Source organism: Oryza sativa, chromosome 11 (genome assembly GCF_034140825.1).
Source record: "Oryza sativa Japonica Group chromosome 11, ASM3414082v1".
In the NCBI taxonomy this organism is placed as follows: domain Eukaryota; kingdom Viridiplantae; phylum Streptophyta; class Magnoliopsida; order Poales; family Poaceae; genus Oryza; species Oryza sativa.
Window position 1 is genome coordinate 19,468,075 of NC_089045.1, and position 17,156 is coordinate 19,485,230.

Here is a 17,156-nt window from a genome sequence, read left to right on the forward strand (position 1 = left end):
CACAATCAACTCCGCACCGCACTCCATCTTCCCTGCGCCCCGGGCAAAGCACCGTCTTCAAGGGGCCTTACCACATGCGACATCAAGCAAAACGAAGCCTTACGTCCATCGATCCAATGGCTGCCTCAACAACGTCGCTCCAGTCCGCGGCGGCGACGACGCAGAGGACACAGGCGAGCCTCCACCTCGTGCTTGGCCATGGCAACGGCAGCGCCACCACCATGCTCGATGGAGTCGGAGGCGGCAACGCCGACTGATGCGGCGGGGTGGGTCTCATTGCAGTATCTGGTTCGTTGGAGGCGACGCAATTTCCGGGAGACGCGGTTCGGTTTCTTTGGGCAGCAGCGCGATTTCAGGGAGAAGAAAAGAGGTCACCGCGAGTGCGACGCAGCTCCATCACCTGGCGCTGGAGGTGCGGCTTCTGCAGGCGGTGGGACCGGCACTGGCGCGATTCCCTGGCGACCCGAGAGGGTGCGCGTCGCGTGGCGGCGCCTCCTCGTCCCGGATGGCAGCATAGATCGATCAGGCTGACTTATGGGTCTGTGGGCTCATGGTCATAGAAGGAAACAAGGACCTACCGCTAATAAATTTTGGGTCTACTAGTATGATGCCCGTGCGTTGCAACGGGTCTTAAATAACATGAAAACATAATAAACTTGTGCAATATTGTTCTGTAAATATATTTGTGATTACAATAATAGTTACTCTCAAAACATTCAAATGATGTCAATCAACTATAACACTATGAATTGTACAATCTAAATTGCAAAGCATATACAATGGATTTAATGATTAATAATAGATTGCCTTTGGGGAGGGAATTATAGAAAGTATGCAATTAGAATATAGTCAGATTGTATGGCAAACAAAATTTTGCAGTTTTATGGTTTGGATCTAAAACTTGGGCTTGTGCAGGCCTGCGTTTTGAGATAAATTAAGCTAGTAATGTGTGATGTCATACATAAAATGTTCTGGACTTTAATAGTCTTAAACTTGCACATGTATTGATTCTGAAATCTGAACATGGGCATGCAATTTTTTGTCAACCTATCTGCACAGATAGCTCCCATCCTCTTTGAAGTAAGATCTGACGATGATATACTACAGTGCATCTATCATTGCATATTAGTTGTATAACAGAACACAGGTGAACATACAACTGCATGGATCAACATCCTCCCGTTCACCGAGATGATCTCCAAGCTTTATCAAGTCCCACAACTGAAGATGTCCAAATCTAGCACTGCAGCTTATACTATACCTGTGTATCACGTGATAAACTATGATATATCAGATTATAACATCGGACACAATTGTTTGAGGGAAGCAAAACAAAATAGCAAATCCAGGATTCAAGGGAAAATCCCGATACAGTAGAGCGCAATGATGCTATTTCATCTGGGCTAACACCAGCATCCATGACTTTTAACCCATGAACAGAGGTAGACCAGCTCAAATTTACAGCATATCCCACAGTCTGATTAAATATTTTGGATACATAAACTCCTGCTTATATCCCATTACTCCAAGCTGATTTTAGTGCATGTGTTTAAAACCATGAAAATAAGAATCAAGTCAAATAATAACCATGAATATAATTTTCAAACAATCACAAAAGGATCTTGAGTATAGTACATCTATGTAAGTGTTGTTCTTGATAGCCGGCCCTTTCACCGTGATAGCAAGAATTGATGGCAACATAGATTTTATTTTATAAAGCAACAACTAAGAGTTTTTTTACCTCAAGCAGTGGAGGCAGCCATTCATTAAGTTTCAGAAGAAGCACAAGTACACGCCCTTGTTTACCTAAGTATTGGAGAACAATATCAAATTCATCACAAAGAAGAAAACAAAGTGCTTGTAGCACCCCCTTCACTAATAACTATCGACATAGCAATGTATGGAAATGTACCTCAGTAATAAGGTAGAAATTTTATTCAACCAGCTTCTCGTTAAAGTTCCTCACCTCCATACTTGATTACCGAGAAATCAGATGCCTGTAAAAAGCAATAAATGGTCAGCATGGTCAAAATCTCTTATCAAAGCAAAACACTATAATGAACATATAGTGGGCAGACTATTGTTCTCATGTTGACCTACGCCTCCACACCATGCCGCCTTATATCAAAAAATGTATTCATTTGTACAACAATTGTGCACTACATTTTTGGGAACATCAATAAGATATTAATATTACCCTCATTCAATTCATATCCACACAAAAAATAAAGAATCTCTGCATCTCTTTAACAAAATGATTAGCTGCTTGCTCATCTTGTTCTTGTAAATAGATTATGAAATAGGAAGAGAACTGAGGATATACAAAATGATATGAACATATTAATTTAGATTGCAGCATTAAAACACACTATATCTAGTGTTGTGGCTGACAATAACCACCTAACATGTGCCTTATGGAATTGGAAACAATGAACCAATGAGATCAAATCAGTGGTGGAACAAAATTAGTTGATCCTAAACAGTTATAAGAACAAAACTATATATAAATTATTACTTCTAGAAGCAACCAAGTATGCATACTGTCAGCTGAAAAGAGTTCATTACTAACCTTGGATATTATTGAAAGCACTATTCAGAAAAGGTTAATCTTTTAAGTGAGGATGGATTATAGTTGGACTAACCATCTTCCTTTGTCATTTTGATACAATATAGTTTAATTGTTGTTGATCTACTGTGTCAAATATAGTGCATGCGACATCATGTAAAGAATACAGCCTTACCCTCTGAGTTGTCATTCAGGTAATTTCTCATATAATTCTATTAGGATGATTTTCAACTTTACGTGATGCATCAACATATATTAATTGTTATTTTGAAGATAAAACATGGCAGCATATGCATTTAGCAGAACTTACCTAGCACTATATTATATTGGAGAGGTAGATGGCATGAGGGATGAGTCTAGTCGCCAACCAAGTCGCCTCCAGCCGGGATCGATTCGCAGTCGCCGGGGAGAGAGTGGAGAGGCGATACGGTGTGCGACGGTGGTGGAGGTGGTCGAAGGGGAGAGAGCGGAGCGGAGATGCGGAGGAAGGCGCCTACTTTGAAGCTGCTCAATCAATTTATCCCTAGACAATTCAGAGGAACCAAAATAATCAATTGTAAACTGAAATGAGATTAAAAAAACAGTGCACATGGAAACACTCAGACATATCCAAGGAGTGGATGCTGTAGCAGAAAAAGACAGATTTTATAACGATGGCATCAAATGTACTGACAAACATCCACATATGAAATGTATTCTCCATCAGCTCAAATTACCTCAATACTGGATAGAACTATAGATAGAGACGCAAGAAAGCATGCATTTTTTTTCCGTAAGAGACAGATGAACTATTCAGATATATAGGGAGGATTTAGCACTATTAGACGGTGAAACCAAACAATGTCCATCAGCTTTAAGTTAGGTTGGACACCATACCAGGTGGAGGTGCAGGGGAGGGGGGCAGCGGGTGGCTCCCGTCGATCCATCGGTGGCGCAGGTGGAGCGGCGGCGCAGCCAATGGAGGAGGTTGGTTGTGTGGCTCCCTATGACGGCGCAGGTGGAGCAGCTGGCAGCTCCCGTCGATCCGGCGGTGGCATAGGTTGAGCGGCAGCGCAGCCGATGGAGGAGGTCGGAGTGCGTAAAATTTCAGGTCAACGCATTGTCCCTCATCTGCCAAGCAAAAGCATAAAAACTTGAATGTATAATATAAGCAGCAAAACTGAAACAAAGATAGAAAGCAATATGGACCATGAGTATGTCTAGATAACAGAGGAACCTACTCAGATTTGCTATTTAAATTTGGTTCAGATAAATGTCTAGTACAAATAATTAAGAATAATTAAGGGAGGCAGAGCTGAGGCAAGCATTAGTTAACAGGTTATTTCTACTTGATTGCAACGTCAGTATCACTACGAAGAAATGCTCAACATCGATAGTGAGCTGTGCAGCCCAGCATCTCAGAAATCAGGGTACATTCAATTTCATCCAATGGAAAATCGCATCAGTAGTTCAGTATTTACAGCCGAACCTTAGATTTGGAAATAACAGCCTCAATCTCCTACGGGGGAAATCAGTTACTCTATTTGCTTCAAGTGACTTTAGCATCAGTCTCACAGAAATCAACAAGGCACAGATCGTTCAAGCGTAACAAAACCAAAGCTATTGCAAGAACATAGATTGAAACTAAAAGGGAGAGAAGATGTAATCTAGGGTTTGGGTGACAAACACACACCTCGAGAACAAACGAATCAAAACTTGTCTTCTCGTTCTCAATCCTGCTCCTGTGAGGAAAAAAAATTGAACACCCGATTAAAAAAAAGCAAGGCAGGAGGCGCCTCGCCCACTCCACCCTGCTCGGGCGACACGATGGCGAGACAACACTATGGCAAGAGCATCCGCGGCGGCGCGTGAGGGGAGGAGAGGAAGAGATTAGGGTTTGGGGAGGGGGTTGGCAGCGGCGTTGGCGGTGGTTGCGGGTGGGCAGCGGCAGCGGCAGCGTCGCCGGCTGGGGCGAGGTGAGGAGGCAACGCAGGAAGCGATCGCGGGTCTGGAGAGGAGGCCGGCGGGCGTGGCTGGTGAGGAGGCGACGTGACGGCGGGGTGAGGAGGCGACGCAGGGAGGAGGGTGCAGGAGGGGGCGTGGGGAGGAGATCGATCCGAGAAAGGAGCGAGCGTGGGGAGGAGATCGGTCGTTGGATGTGGCAATCGGATGGTCAAGATTACGCGTGTCTATCAGATGCATCTGCTGTGCCAGGAATCAAGACCACTACTACAGATTTTTTAAGTAGTAGAGATGACAGACGTGAACGTGGGCTACATACTCTCTTCGTCCCCAAAAAAAAAGAAAAAGAAAAAACAAATTGTCTCCAATGTTTGATCGTCCGTCTTATTTGAAAAAAATATAAGAAAATAAAAAAGACAAGTCACGCATAAAGTATTGATTATGTTTTATCATCTAACAACAATGAAAATACTAATTATAAAAAAATTCATATAAGACGAACAGTCAAACATTAGATACGGAAACCAAGGTTTATCTTTTTTTTTTTTTGACTGAGCGAGTATGTTGCTTACTATGCCTGTTTGTTTGGGAAAAAAATTACTCCTTAAATGTTCCGTGATTTCTATATTAACAAAATCGTGATTTCTACGTCATCAAAATGTAATTTCCGAGCCTTTTTCAAACCGTGATTTCTATGTCATCAAAATATAATTTCCGAGCCCATTTCAAATAAAAAAGTAAGTTCTAATCAGCTAAGGCATGTTGATAAAATTTAGTAAAATTACTTGCATATTGCCCTAGAAAAATCCCATGTATATTACTCCATCCATTAATACTCGTAGATAACACTGTTGACTTTTGAACATACCTTTGAGTATTCGTTATATTAAAAAAAATTATGTAAATACATAATATATAAATCATGCATAAAATATTTTTGTGATAAAACAACTCCTAACAAAATAAATAATAGTTATGAAAAATTTAAATAAGATAAATAATTAAATATATATTTAAAAGTTAACGACATCTTCTATTAAAAACGAACGTAGTATCTTATATCAAAAGAACGAATGAAAAAAAAAACAGCCAAAAGATACGGCTCGGTGAGATTGGCTCGACTCCAAAGATGCTCTCTCGCTGCAGTGTGGTGTTGGACACGCGTCTCTCATGCGCGTGGTGTTGCACGGGAGGTCTTGTGCGGCACTGCCGTAGAGAATTTTTTTCCGTTTGTTTGGCTGGCCAAGAGGAGTTAGGCTTTTTTTCCGTTTGTTTGGCTAGCCAAGAGGAGTTAGGCCTGGTTTAGTTCCTAAATTTTTTTCACAAAAATATCACATCGAATCTTTAGACATATATATAGAGCATTAAATATATATTAAAAATAGACTAATTGCATAGTTAGGAGGAAAATTGCAAGACGAATCTTTCGAGCCTAATTAGTTCATGATTAGCCATAAGTGCTACAGTAACCTACATGTGCTAATAACGGATCAATTAGGCTCAAAAGATTCGTCTCGCGGTTTCCATGCGAGTTATGAAATTAGTTTTTTCATTCGTGTCCGGAAACCTCTTTCGACATCCGGTCAAACATCCGATGTGACACCTAAAAATTTTCTTTTCAAAATAAAAAGGCCCTTAATCTGATTGTTAAGTACGTAGGCTACCGGATCAGCTCTTTTTTGGTTACTAGGCCACGGCGTGGCCTTGTTCTTTCTCTACAGGCTTCTGGGTGGTGGAAAAGCTAGTTAACGCGCGTGCCGGCGGCGCGCATTTCAGGCCCACAAGGCCCAGCGCCGCTGCGCTGGCGCGCGCCTCCTCCACGTTTTTTTTTTGTTTTTTTTACCTTTTTTTCCTTTTATTTTTCCACTTTTTTCTGTTTTTTTTTGTCTTTAGCATGTTTTGTGTTTGAAAGTTTTTAATTTTTGACTTGAAAATTTTCAAATCTGAACTTCAGAGTTTTTAAATCTCGAGTTGAAAGTTTTCAAATCTCGAGTTGAAAATTTTCAAATCTGAACTTGAGAGTTTTTAAATCTCGATTTGAAAGTTTTTGAATCTCGAGTTGAAAGTTTTCGAATCTCGAGTTGAATGTTTTTGAATCTCAAATTGAAAGTTTTCAAAATTTTCAAATCTTGACTTGAAAGTTTTTGAATCTGAGTTGAAAGTTTTCAAATATCAAGTTGAAAGTTTTCAAATCTGAGTTGAAAGGTTTTAAAAATTGACTTTAAAATATAAAACTTAAATCGAAAGTTTTCAAATCTAACTTCAATCTGTTAGTAAAGAAATCTCCAAAATCTTTCCTAATTAGTACAATTAGTGTTGAGTATATTAACTAATATAGTTATTTAACACTGCAGGGGGAGGAGTGCTCGCTGCTGGCGCACACGCGCCAGCTAGCAGCCCCCTCTGGGTAGGGCCCTCTGTTTTCTGACAACAACTTGTATTGGTGCTCTACCATAATATTAGATCTATTTATTATTTTAGTTCACAACAATATAGCAAGCTGAGATATAAAAGGCTTGAATTATGTTAGGAAATTATCTACAGTTTGTGTTGCAGCTCGAGGAATAGCTGCTCAAAAGGAGGGGTATAATGTCATGGGCATTGGGCTAGAAGGCAAATGCCCATAGGCAGCCTATATCAATTAAGTTAGAGATAAGATTTTCCTTAATTAGAGGCCAGGCTATACCATCTATATAAGGATTGTATCTATTATCATTAAGTAATGAATATCAATTAGTCTAATCTCTCCCTCCCAATAATGTTCTTTTCTCTAGCCTAAATCTACACCCTTCTCCAGGAGCCAATGCCGCCTGGCTATCCTCCCGGTGGTAGATATCCCGTCATGTCCTCGAGTCATGACAGTAGGACATAATGTTACTATAGATTATGCTTATTTGTGTTCTTTAAAAAACAACATAAAGGCTAGAATCCATGCAAAGGATCCGATGCTGTCCAGCTATCCTCCCGGCGGTAGTTATCCCGTCATAGTCTCGGGTCATGACAGTAGGACACAATGTTACTATAATTATGCTTATTTGTGTTCTTTAAAAAACAACGTAAAGGCTAGAATCCATGACTGGTTTGTTAATGTCCATTGTCCGATCATTGATACTGAGCTTTGACTACCCGTAACCCTCCACTGCAAATAGCAATTGGAACAGAAATGCCCATATATGCGGGCATTCAGCCGGCTTGCTTGCCAACCAGCTGAATAGTTCTGATTATTTCCAGTAAGACAGTTACTTCAGCCTTGAATGAGACAGCTAATCAGATATGTGTTCTTGTAAAATGGAGGACGTTAAGCTGAAATTATGCAACAAAAATGACAAAACTGTAACAAAGAGATACGTACCATGGTTAGAACGATTCGAAAGTATACAGCTCTTCCAGCTGGCTTCGAAGCGAATTAGGTACATGAAGTCGTGGAGAAGACTTTATGCTTAGTTTCTTGAGGGAAGTGAAGCTGGCAAGTGTATCACAGTACTGCAAATTAGGACATCTCAGCTGGAGCGATCTAAGTGAAGGCAAGTAATTCAGTGACTGAAGACAGATTGAGTTCAAGGTGTTTGACGAAATCGATAGTTCTTCCAGCGTCAAATGTGAATTCGCCATCCTGTGAAGTATCTCACGTTTGAATGGATCGTCTAGATATAAGATGGTGAGCGAGGGAAAGTGACCAAATGTAACAAAGCTTGGACAATTGAACAGATGCAATGACTTGAGTGATGGGAGGGATGTCAGTTCCTTCAGTTTCTCACAAATCGATATGTTTAGTTCCTGCAGAGTAGCTGAGGCAGGAAAAGTAACAAGATTTCTGCCGATTGGCTATCGCTCATCTAATTATGTTTTGTCTTTCTTGCTGGTTACATGATCAAACCAGTTGACACGCTCTTGACACTCGAGACAAGCCTTGAACTTGCACTGGAGTGAAGCAAATCTCCCATGCTGCCGTGTTTTCCGTCAACACTCTCATGCAAAGACCTAGCTCCACAAATGTTCTATGATAGATACATTGAATTCATGGTGAGATTAGGAGAGAAAGGGAAAGAAATGTAGCTAACCTGATAGCTAACATATTATACATATTAGCTTCAATATGAGCTTATAGCTAGCAGTTAGCTATCACTACTACAGAAACTCTAAAGGGTGCTGGTTGGAAAACCTCCTTTGGTGCCGGTTTTCCCAACTGGTACCTAGGAGGCGGCACTGATTACCCAAGGTCAAAGGTGCCGGTTTCAAAATCGACACCTTTGAGGCGCCCATGAGCCAAACAAAAATCGGCTCAATGCATCGACGTCAAGCCGATCCAATCTAATACCCGAATCCCCAAAATTCCTCAAATTCATGAACACAAACATAGTCAATAATCCTAGAAAATCAACACATCAGCATCACATTCATCAAGAACACATTCATCAAGAACACACATTCATCAAGAATCAAACATATTCATCAAGAACACACATTCATCAAGAATGAATCGGATCGAGTAGGAGGCTATCTTCATCACCACCGCCACTTCCGGATGGAGAGGAGGAGGGCGCTGCCACCACCGCTGCAGCTACCGAGGAAGCGGCCGTCGCCACCTCCTGCCGCCGAGCCACCGTCGCCACCTTCCCTCCCACCAGATCTAGCGGAGGGGAGGGCGCCGCTGTTGGACCGCCGCCGCCTCCCCTCCTGCCGCTGACCCACCGCCGCCGCATCCCCTTCTGCCGTCGGGCTGCTGACACCACCTCCCCTCCCGCCAGATCTGGCGGAGGGAAGGGCGCCGCCCGCCACCGCCGCCTCTCCTCCCGCCGCCAACCGCTGCTGCCGTCGCCTCCCTCCCGCCGCCACAACCGCCGCCTCCCTCGGGTGCGAGAGAGAGAGAGAGAGGCTGAGAGAGAAAGGATAGGGTGAGAGAGAGAGGTCACGGGTGATAGGATAAGGTTGCCCCCTCACCTCCCACTCGGTGAGTGGATAAGGTCGTCTCTCGGCTCGGCTCGTTTGGTAGGGTGTCGGTTTTTAAAAAAACCAGCACCTTTAATATATTATAGGTGTCGGTTTTTAATTGACCGACACCTATAATATATTATAGGTGCCTATTTTTTAAAAAAAACCGACACAAAATATAATAGGTGCCAGTTTTTATTTAGAACGGACACCTATAATTACTTAAAGGTGCTGGTTTTTTACGATTTCATCCCGCGGAGGTGGGAAAAGGCCTATAGGTGCCGGTTTTAGCACTACCGGTATCTATAGTGGCGACATCTATTTGATGTTTTGTAGTAATATATATTATTAAACTTACTCTAAGACAATATTCCCTCTGTCCCTCTCTGATCATCACATAATTAAGGTTTTTCAACTAAACAAAGGAAAACTTAACTCTCCTATATTTCATTTAGTGCGATAATATGGTTGTAAAAAAATAAAAAATATATGCAGACTTTAACTCCCACGAATGCACACGAAACGATAACTTAATTTATATGCATAGATGCAATAATGCTGTATGTCAAAGAAAGAAAGGCCAGGATTATGTGATGATCGATTTGGAAATTCTGATTTTTTGTTATGTGATGATCAATCTGATGAAGTAGTTGGCTATAGACATATATATATATTCAATTTCAACCATGTTACCCGGGCACCATGGAGTACCAAACAAATTTAATTAATATATATATATATATATATATATATATATATATATATATATATATATATATATATATATATATATAAGGGCAGAGCCCTCCATTTCCATTAAAGAAACGCATGAGTTCTTACAAAAAAGGAGTCTTGGAAAACCAGAGAGGAAGAACCCCCAGGTGCTCACAAAAGAAACAGAGACAAAATGAAATCCAGCTAGCACAGGCCTTAGAGTTTTATGCAGGCCTTAGAGTTTTATGCTATCTCTCCATAACTCATCTCATTTCTCTCCAATTCACCATTGCGTCCTCAACTACCAGCTAATCAACAGCCTCAATAGAGCAGCCAAGGCTGACTCCTATAAGACTAGCTAAGTTAGCAAGAGAAATACTTGAATCATGATGAAGAGGGGATGAGCCCTGACCTTTGTTGAGGAATGCATTTTGTGCTTCTTTCCTATTCATTGTCATCTCTAGAGTCTTCTTGTCCTCCCTGTCTCTGAATCTCTTGCTTGCCCTTCTTTCCTCCTCTTGACTTCCCATCTCCTCTTTAGGTAGCACCACTCCCAAGCTTTTGGCAAAGGCATCCTCGGAATCTTGTGAATCAAAAAGCTCTTCACTGTCTCCTAGCTGCAGCTTCCCTTCCTCATCACCTTCCACTTCCACACCATCCTCACAATTGCTAGCAAACTGTCCTTCTTGTGTCTCTCGAGCTACTGACACGTCATGTGGAGCAGACTTGGAGGCCTTCTCAAACTCCAACATGAGGTGTTCAGGTATGTTATCTTCAGCAGCTTTATCCCCACTGAACTGACCTCTTGCTTCCTTCTCTTGCAGCACCAGTGCCAACTCCCTGTCTTGTATAATCTGCAAAGCCTTGTTCTTATCCTCCTCAGCCAACAACTCAACCTGCTCTATACTGGGACATTGGATTTGACTGCATTCTCCCCTTTGCTGAAACATTGCTAGCTGCCCAGCTGTCTCTTTTGTCTCCAACTCTCCATCCCTCGCTTGCCTTTGGTATCAGACTTCTGATCTTCCTTGTCTTCAATGTTTGCCTTTATGTCATGCTGTTTTTCAAGCTGTTGTCCTTTAAACCAGCCCATTTCCACCACATTCTCCATAGTAAAACATGCCTCATACATCAAAGCCTCAGGAGTAGATAATATCAGCCTAAATGGAAATTGCTTGATATCCATCATCCCTATTTTCATTCTGACAATATCCTTAGCAGCTAGCAAAGGCATAAACACTTCCATGACCACCCCCAAATTAGAACCCACCTCATATAGAGCCTAGTAAACCTTCATTTCATCAGGGAGTCCTTCTACTATTACCCAGACAACATGCATTTTTCCTATAGCTGCAGATTCACTAGTCCATTCAGAGACATTTACCTCCACCTTAGTGCCCTTCACATTAAAGTGATCAAAATTCGACATCTCAAACAAGAGACAACCTTAACTTGTTTGGAAAGGTGCCACTTGGTTGTTTCTTAGCCCTCCATTCCCAATTCCATTTGAACTGTTGTCTGAATCCTTCTATCCTTCTTCCAACTCTGTTTCAGATAAATCCTCTCCATAGATAATTTTCACCATTGCCATGGGGTTTACATGCTCTTTAGGTGGTGCAGATTTGATATTCTGAATCAAAATGCAACCAAATCCCGGAGCCCCATATCCAACTAGCTTAGCAACCGGCCTGGGTTGTTTGTCATACAAACAGTCTTCAGTTTTGTATGAAGGTTTGGAACAATTAGTACAGAAGATTTTTGTACAGCAATCCCTAGCAAGGTGCCCTCTCTCTTTGCATCTAAGACAAACTTCTGACTAGAGAACACACCAGGATGAGAAGGATTGGGAATATGTGGCTGACCTTTTTGCTCTGCAATCACCAACCCCTCCCCTTTCTGCCCTTGATCATTCTCCTTTGGCTTGACCGGGCGATATTGCTGCATCTGCTTCTCCATACCTTGCTGAGGACTTTTGGATTCATCACCCTTTTCCCCCTTAGCTCCATCCCCTTGAAATCGCCTTGGAGGTTGGAATTGTTGAGGTTGGTTTGGGGGATTTTGGAATCCTCCTCCTTCCCATCTTCTTCCACCTCCACCTCCTCCATGGCCACCCCACTGATTGTTGCAAAAATCTGGCCTGACTTGATTTCGCCTGCGCCAGCCACCACCCTGAGCCGCCATATCTGTGCCTTGGATGACCTTCGCAAAACGGCGGGAGTCGTCGGAGACTGTACCCCGCCACCTCCCACCACCACCGCCCACCCCAATCCGCTATCCCCTACTTCCCGCTCTCCCAGTGGCCGTGGGCTACTCCTTCCTCGATCCTCCTCCGCTTCCCAGCTCGCCGGCGACGACGAGGATCGCCAGCGATGAGAGTTCGCGTCGCCCCTCGAGACACCCCTCGCATCGCCCATCTCCCCAGATAATTTCATTGATCATTGGCTACATATATATAGCACCAATAATAACCCACCTCTCTCTCTCTCTTAGTACAGCTTGTTATAGCACGTAAGTTAATAACTAGGTACAAATCCACGGTCCTATTTTCCTTTCTACTTAACTTAATCACAAATCCGATGTCGAAGTCTTATAGCTCACTTACGTTTCGTAATTATTGTACTCCCTTCAAGGGTCTACAATCAATTCCTCCAGCTGGCTTTGGAGTGATGAGTGGGGTATGTGAAGTTGAGGAAAACCAGTTATGTTTAGTATCTTGAGGGAGCTGAGGCTGGTAAGAGCACCACAGTAGTGTAAATTAGGACATCTCAATTCAAGCTTTCGAACTGATGGTAGGCCGAGGGGTTCAAGAGCGAATGACTTGATGGTATCAGACCAAATTGTTAAGTCTTCCAGTGTCATGTACGAATTCACCAACTTGCATAGTATATCTTCATTGAATATATAATACAGTCCCAAGGAAGTGAGCAAGGGGAAGTGACCAAGTGCAAACAAGCTTGGACAATGGGACAGGTCTAATGAACGGAGTGATGGTAGAGCTGGCAGTTCCTTCAGTTTCTCACAACTCGAGATGCTTAGTTCCTTCATGGTAGCTGAGGCAGGAAAAGTAACAAGATTTTTGCAACCATATAATCTGAGATTACGCAAGCATGACAATGGAACAAATGGAAGAGACTTCAATTCAATTCCAGAATAACAGGGTCTCCAAGTGTGGAAACTCACCATCCTCCACTCCAGACCACTCTGACAATCGAGTCATACCATCAAAGCTCAAGTCTTGTAATGCTTGGAACCCTTTGAATCTTTGCTGAAGGCTGCAAAACTCATGGCCAATGTGTTCCACAAACTCCATTCGGCTTATATCAAGGGATTTGAGAGAAGGTAACTCACCAAGTGTTGGAAGGTGTTGAGATTGACAAGCCTGTAACTTCAGTTCAGTTAACTTGGAAAAAGAAGCACTGCCCAACCAGCTGGGGTAGTTTCCATGGTTCAAGTTTTGTATTCTTAGTACCTTGAGGCTTTGGTAGTGTGGTCGTAGTTTCTCAAGTAACTGGCCTCGCGATTGAGTGACAGCTGCTTCATTAGCGTCACCATGCTCTGTATGTTCACAACTTCTCAATTCATCGAAATCTTTATCAAGAAATAATTCGTCAAAATCTAACTCTAGTACCTCAAGGTTCCTTTTACTTTGTAAATGAGCTTCATCTGCATGCATGATACTAGGTACATTACGCAGTCCACGAATACACAACTTCCTTATTTTGTTCATATTCCTCAACTCTCTTATGTCAACGAAGCAACCACATTTCATGAGATGTATTTCAGGCAAAGTTTGCAAGTTAATCAGTCGTCCAATTTTAAGTAACGTATACGCTTGTATGTCCAGGGTTTGCAAATTAAATAGCTCAGACATAGAATTAGGACGTGATAAATGTGTAGCACATTCATAACCTGATAGAGTGAGATGCCGTAGTAGTTTCATGCCACCTATGAAGTCAAGTAGTGCCTTTTGAACACTGCCCTGTACGACGTAAATGATCCGAAGCTTCTTACAGTGCGTAAACAACACTTCCGGATTTACGATATCAATATCACCCATTATCACTATGATGGCTCTGAGAGATTGCGAGGCATTTGATATTTGAATTCTCTTCCTACATAGTGATCTTGGCATTATCGACATGTATCGAGCGCCCCGTGGAACTTCAGTTTGTTTATCTTCCTCAAGTCTAAAGAACTCTTCCCCTGCAAGAAAGCATGCAAGATCATGGACAAGATCATGCATGACCTTCTTTCTGTCCATGGATAGAACTTTGAAGCAATGATCGCTGAACCAATTCATTGAAATATAACTTTCCAATTTCATCGCCTTGAAGTAAACCAAGTAGTTTCCATAACCAAACTACCATGTTTTCATCAAGATAATAATATTTTGGATATAGAGAAAGGGCAACGAAGCACTGTTTCAGGTCTATCGGCATGTGCTTGTAGCTCAACTCCAACACTGGCAAAACCTCGTTCTGAGTCTGCTCCAAGTCCCATAACTCACTTTGTAGGACATCCCTCCATTTAATTTCATTGGTTTCAAATCGCAATATGCTCCCTACAGTCTTGATTACCAATGGTAACCCCTTGCATTTTTCAGATACCATTCGAGCAATCTCTACAAGGTTTGCTGGACTGATATTTTCTTGCTCAGTAAATGCTGTTTGCTTGAACAATGACCAACTCTCGTCAGGACTTAAGCAGTTCATATTGTACATTTGTGTTGTTTGCACCAACCTTGCCACTGTCTCATTCCGAGTGGTTACTATAATGTCACAACATTTAGAAGCAAACATCGGTGTGATCAACAACTCCCAGTAATCGCTTCGCTCATTCCATACATCATCAAAGACAAGGAAAACCCTCTTGTCCTTTATCTCGTTGGCCAATGCTCCCTGTAGATCACCAGATTGTATATGATCACAGTTACTCTGGGTTAGAGAACTGATGATCTTGCGTGTTAGGTTGTGAACATCAAAACACTCTGAAACATAAGCCCATGCGCAAAGATCGAAAGATTGGCGTACCCTTGGATCATTGTAGACAAGCTGTGCTAGTGTTGTTTTGCCCAATCCTCCCATACCAACAATGGCCAAAACAGACATGCAACCTCCAACACGGCTGCCTTCCCCAGAGAGCAATTTTGCGATAACATTCTCCATGTCTTTCTTTCTTCCAAGAATTCTGGGTGCAAATACAAAAGAGCTAGTCTGCCGCATAGCATTGATATCAGGGACAATCCTTCTGTCCCCATCATTATCAGACAAACTAAAACTATCGCAGTAGTCTTTGATCTCACAGAATCTCTGAATAACTGTCCTTGTTCTGTCAGCCAACTCACTTGGAACTGGAACTATTCCAGACTCAGTGGAGAACTGCTCTTCATGTACCTTTTTTTTGAAAAAGAATTGAAAGAGGGAGGTTCAGTCATCTATGGTGCAGACAGGGTTTTGGGATCCGATTGCAAATATAAATCGTGCTCCACCGAATTGGACGAATTTCAGAAATTTCGGACAAAACATCAAATTTGACAATTTTAACCAAATTCAGACGAAATGGGAGTGAAATTGTGTCTCGGACCTCACCAAAATGGACGAAATTCGGACCTTTTGGCCCGAATCCCAGAACCCTGGGTGCAGCCGTGAAGACAGTTCACTATTCTTTTCATGTCTCTACCTATAGACACATTTGTTTAGGATTCAAGCTAACTTCATTGGGAATCGATATACTACCAATACCAAGCTAGAAAACTCCATTTGATGGTTTTGATTCAGCTAGGACAAAGTACTGAACCAGCTAATTCAGTAATATACTAATATAGTGCTTGTCTTGTAGCTTTCTAATGGGAAAAAAAAATGGAAGAGGGGTTACAGTTTTCTGTTTGCTTTTATCCCCTCTTCAGGGGGTTTGTTCAGGGTTCAGACACTTGGGACCTGAATGGGACTTGCAAAGTATAGCTAAAACTAGTAATCAGTATAAAATACTATGACTAATCACAGCACAGACAACGTGCTACTACCCCACTAATGATAGTCTAATAGATTTCGTCAGCAGATGCAGCGACCGGACTAGTTGATTAATTAATTAATTAATTTACCTCCTCGCGCTTGCGCTTGCTGGCGCCGCCGCCGCCATGAACGGCGGCGAGCCGCTCGAGCGCCTCCACCTTGCGCCGGTTCACCTCGTACTCGTACTCCTCCACCACGTCCTCGGCGTCGTAGGCGAGCTCCTTGAGCTCCTCCAACCGCAGCTTGGCGGACTCCTCGCGGATGTTCCAGCGCTGCTCCGCGTCGCGCAGCGTGGCGTGGATCCGCCGCATGGTCCGCTCCAGCATCCGGAGCTCCTCCAGCGCGTCCAGGCCCCGGCTCGACCCCGCCGCCGCCGCCGCCGGCAGCAGGGAGGAGAGGTTGTCGATGGCCCATTTCACGGCCGACGATGCGAACAGTCCGGCCATTTCTTGGGTTAGTGGAAGAACGGCAGCTTAGCTAGATATTTTTGTCCCCCGCAAAAAAAAAAAAAAAAAAAGCTAGATATTTTGTGTTGCAGAATTGCGAAGTTGCAGTAGAAACTGGATAATTTTTTCTTCCTTTTTATTTTATGGAAGGGTCAAATTGTAGGAGAAAGCAACGGCACTTGTAGGACATTAGACTATCTCCAACAGGCTAGGCATAGTGGCACCCAAACTCAAAATGCATGCTTCAGCCACTCTAGCGGAACAAAAACACGGTCCAACAGATTACCCATACAAAGGACCCATTTTGGGTGCCAGGCAGAGTGCGACCCAAATTTGAGTGTTCTCTCTCATCGACCCAAACGCCTGGCTCGCAAGGCACAACGATTTCACGGGAGGTGGAGAGAGAAACAGTCCGCGTGCTGGTTTTCTTTTGCGTTCCCTGTTGGAGAAGGCGAGAAATAGGTTCGTGACCTTTTCCTTCAGCGTGACGCATACCGTTCAATGGGTCTCCAGTTATGGGTAGTATTGTTGGAGATAGTCTTAGGC

The 17,156-nt window shown here is 42.7% G+C and overlaps 1 protein-coding gene and 1 long non-coding RNA gene across 2 annotated transcripts; both read right to left on the bottom strand.

The window, feature by feature from the left end:
* Positions 1-656: 656 nt before the first annotated feature.
* LOC112936880 (uncharacterized) lies at positions 657-4,650 on the bottom strand. Its single transcript, XR_003239304.2, has 6 exons — positions 4,239-4,650; positions 3,443-3,676; positions 2,877-3,089; positions 1,913-1,997; positions 1,742-1,806; positions 657-1,261 (listed from the first exon to the last, which is right to left on the bottom strand). It is a non-coding gene; the product is annotated as an uncharacterized lncRNA (long non-coding RNA).
* An 8,370-nt stretch (positions 4,651-13,020) lies between these two features.
* Positions 13,021-16,620, bottom strand: LOC9269182 (putative disease resistance protein RGA3). Its single transcript, XM_015759672.3, has 2 exons — positions 16,254-16,620; positions 13,021-15,546 (listed from the first exon to the last, which is right to left on the bottom strand). Exons 1-2 carry the CDS (start codon positions 16,608-16,610, stop codon positions 14,389-14,391), a joined length of 1,515 nt encoding a protein of 504 aa, XP_015615158.1. The 5' UTR covers positions 16,611-16,620; the 3' UTR covers positions 13,021-14,388.
* Positions 16,621-17,156: the final 536 nt, after the last annotated feature.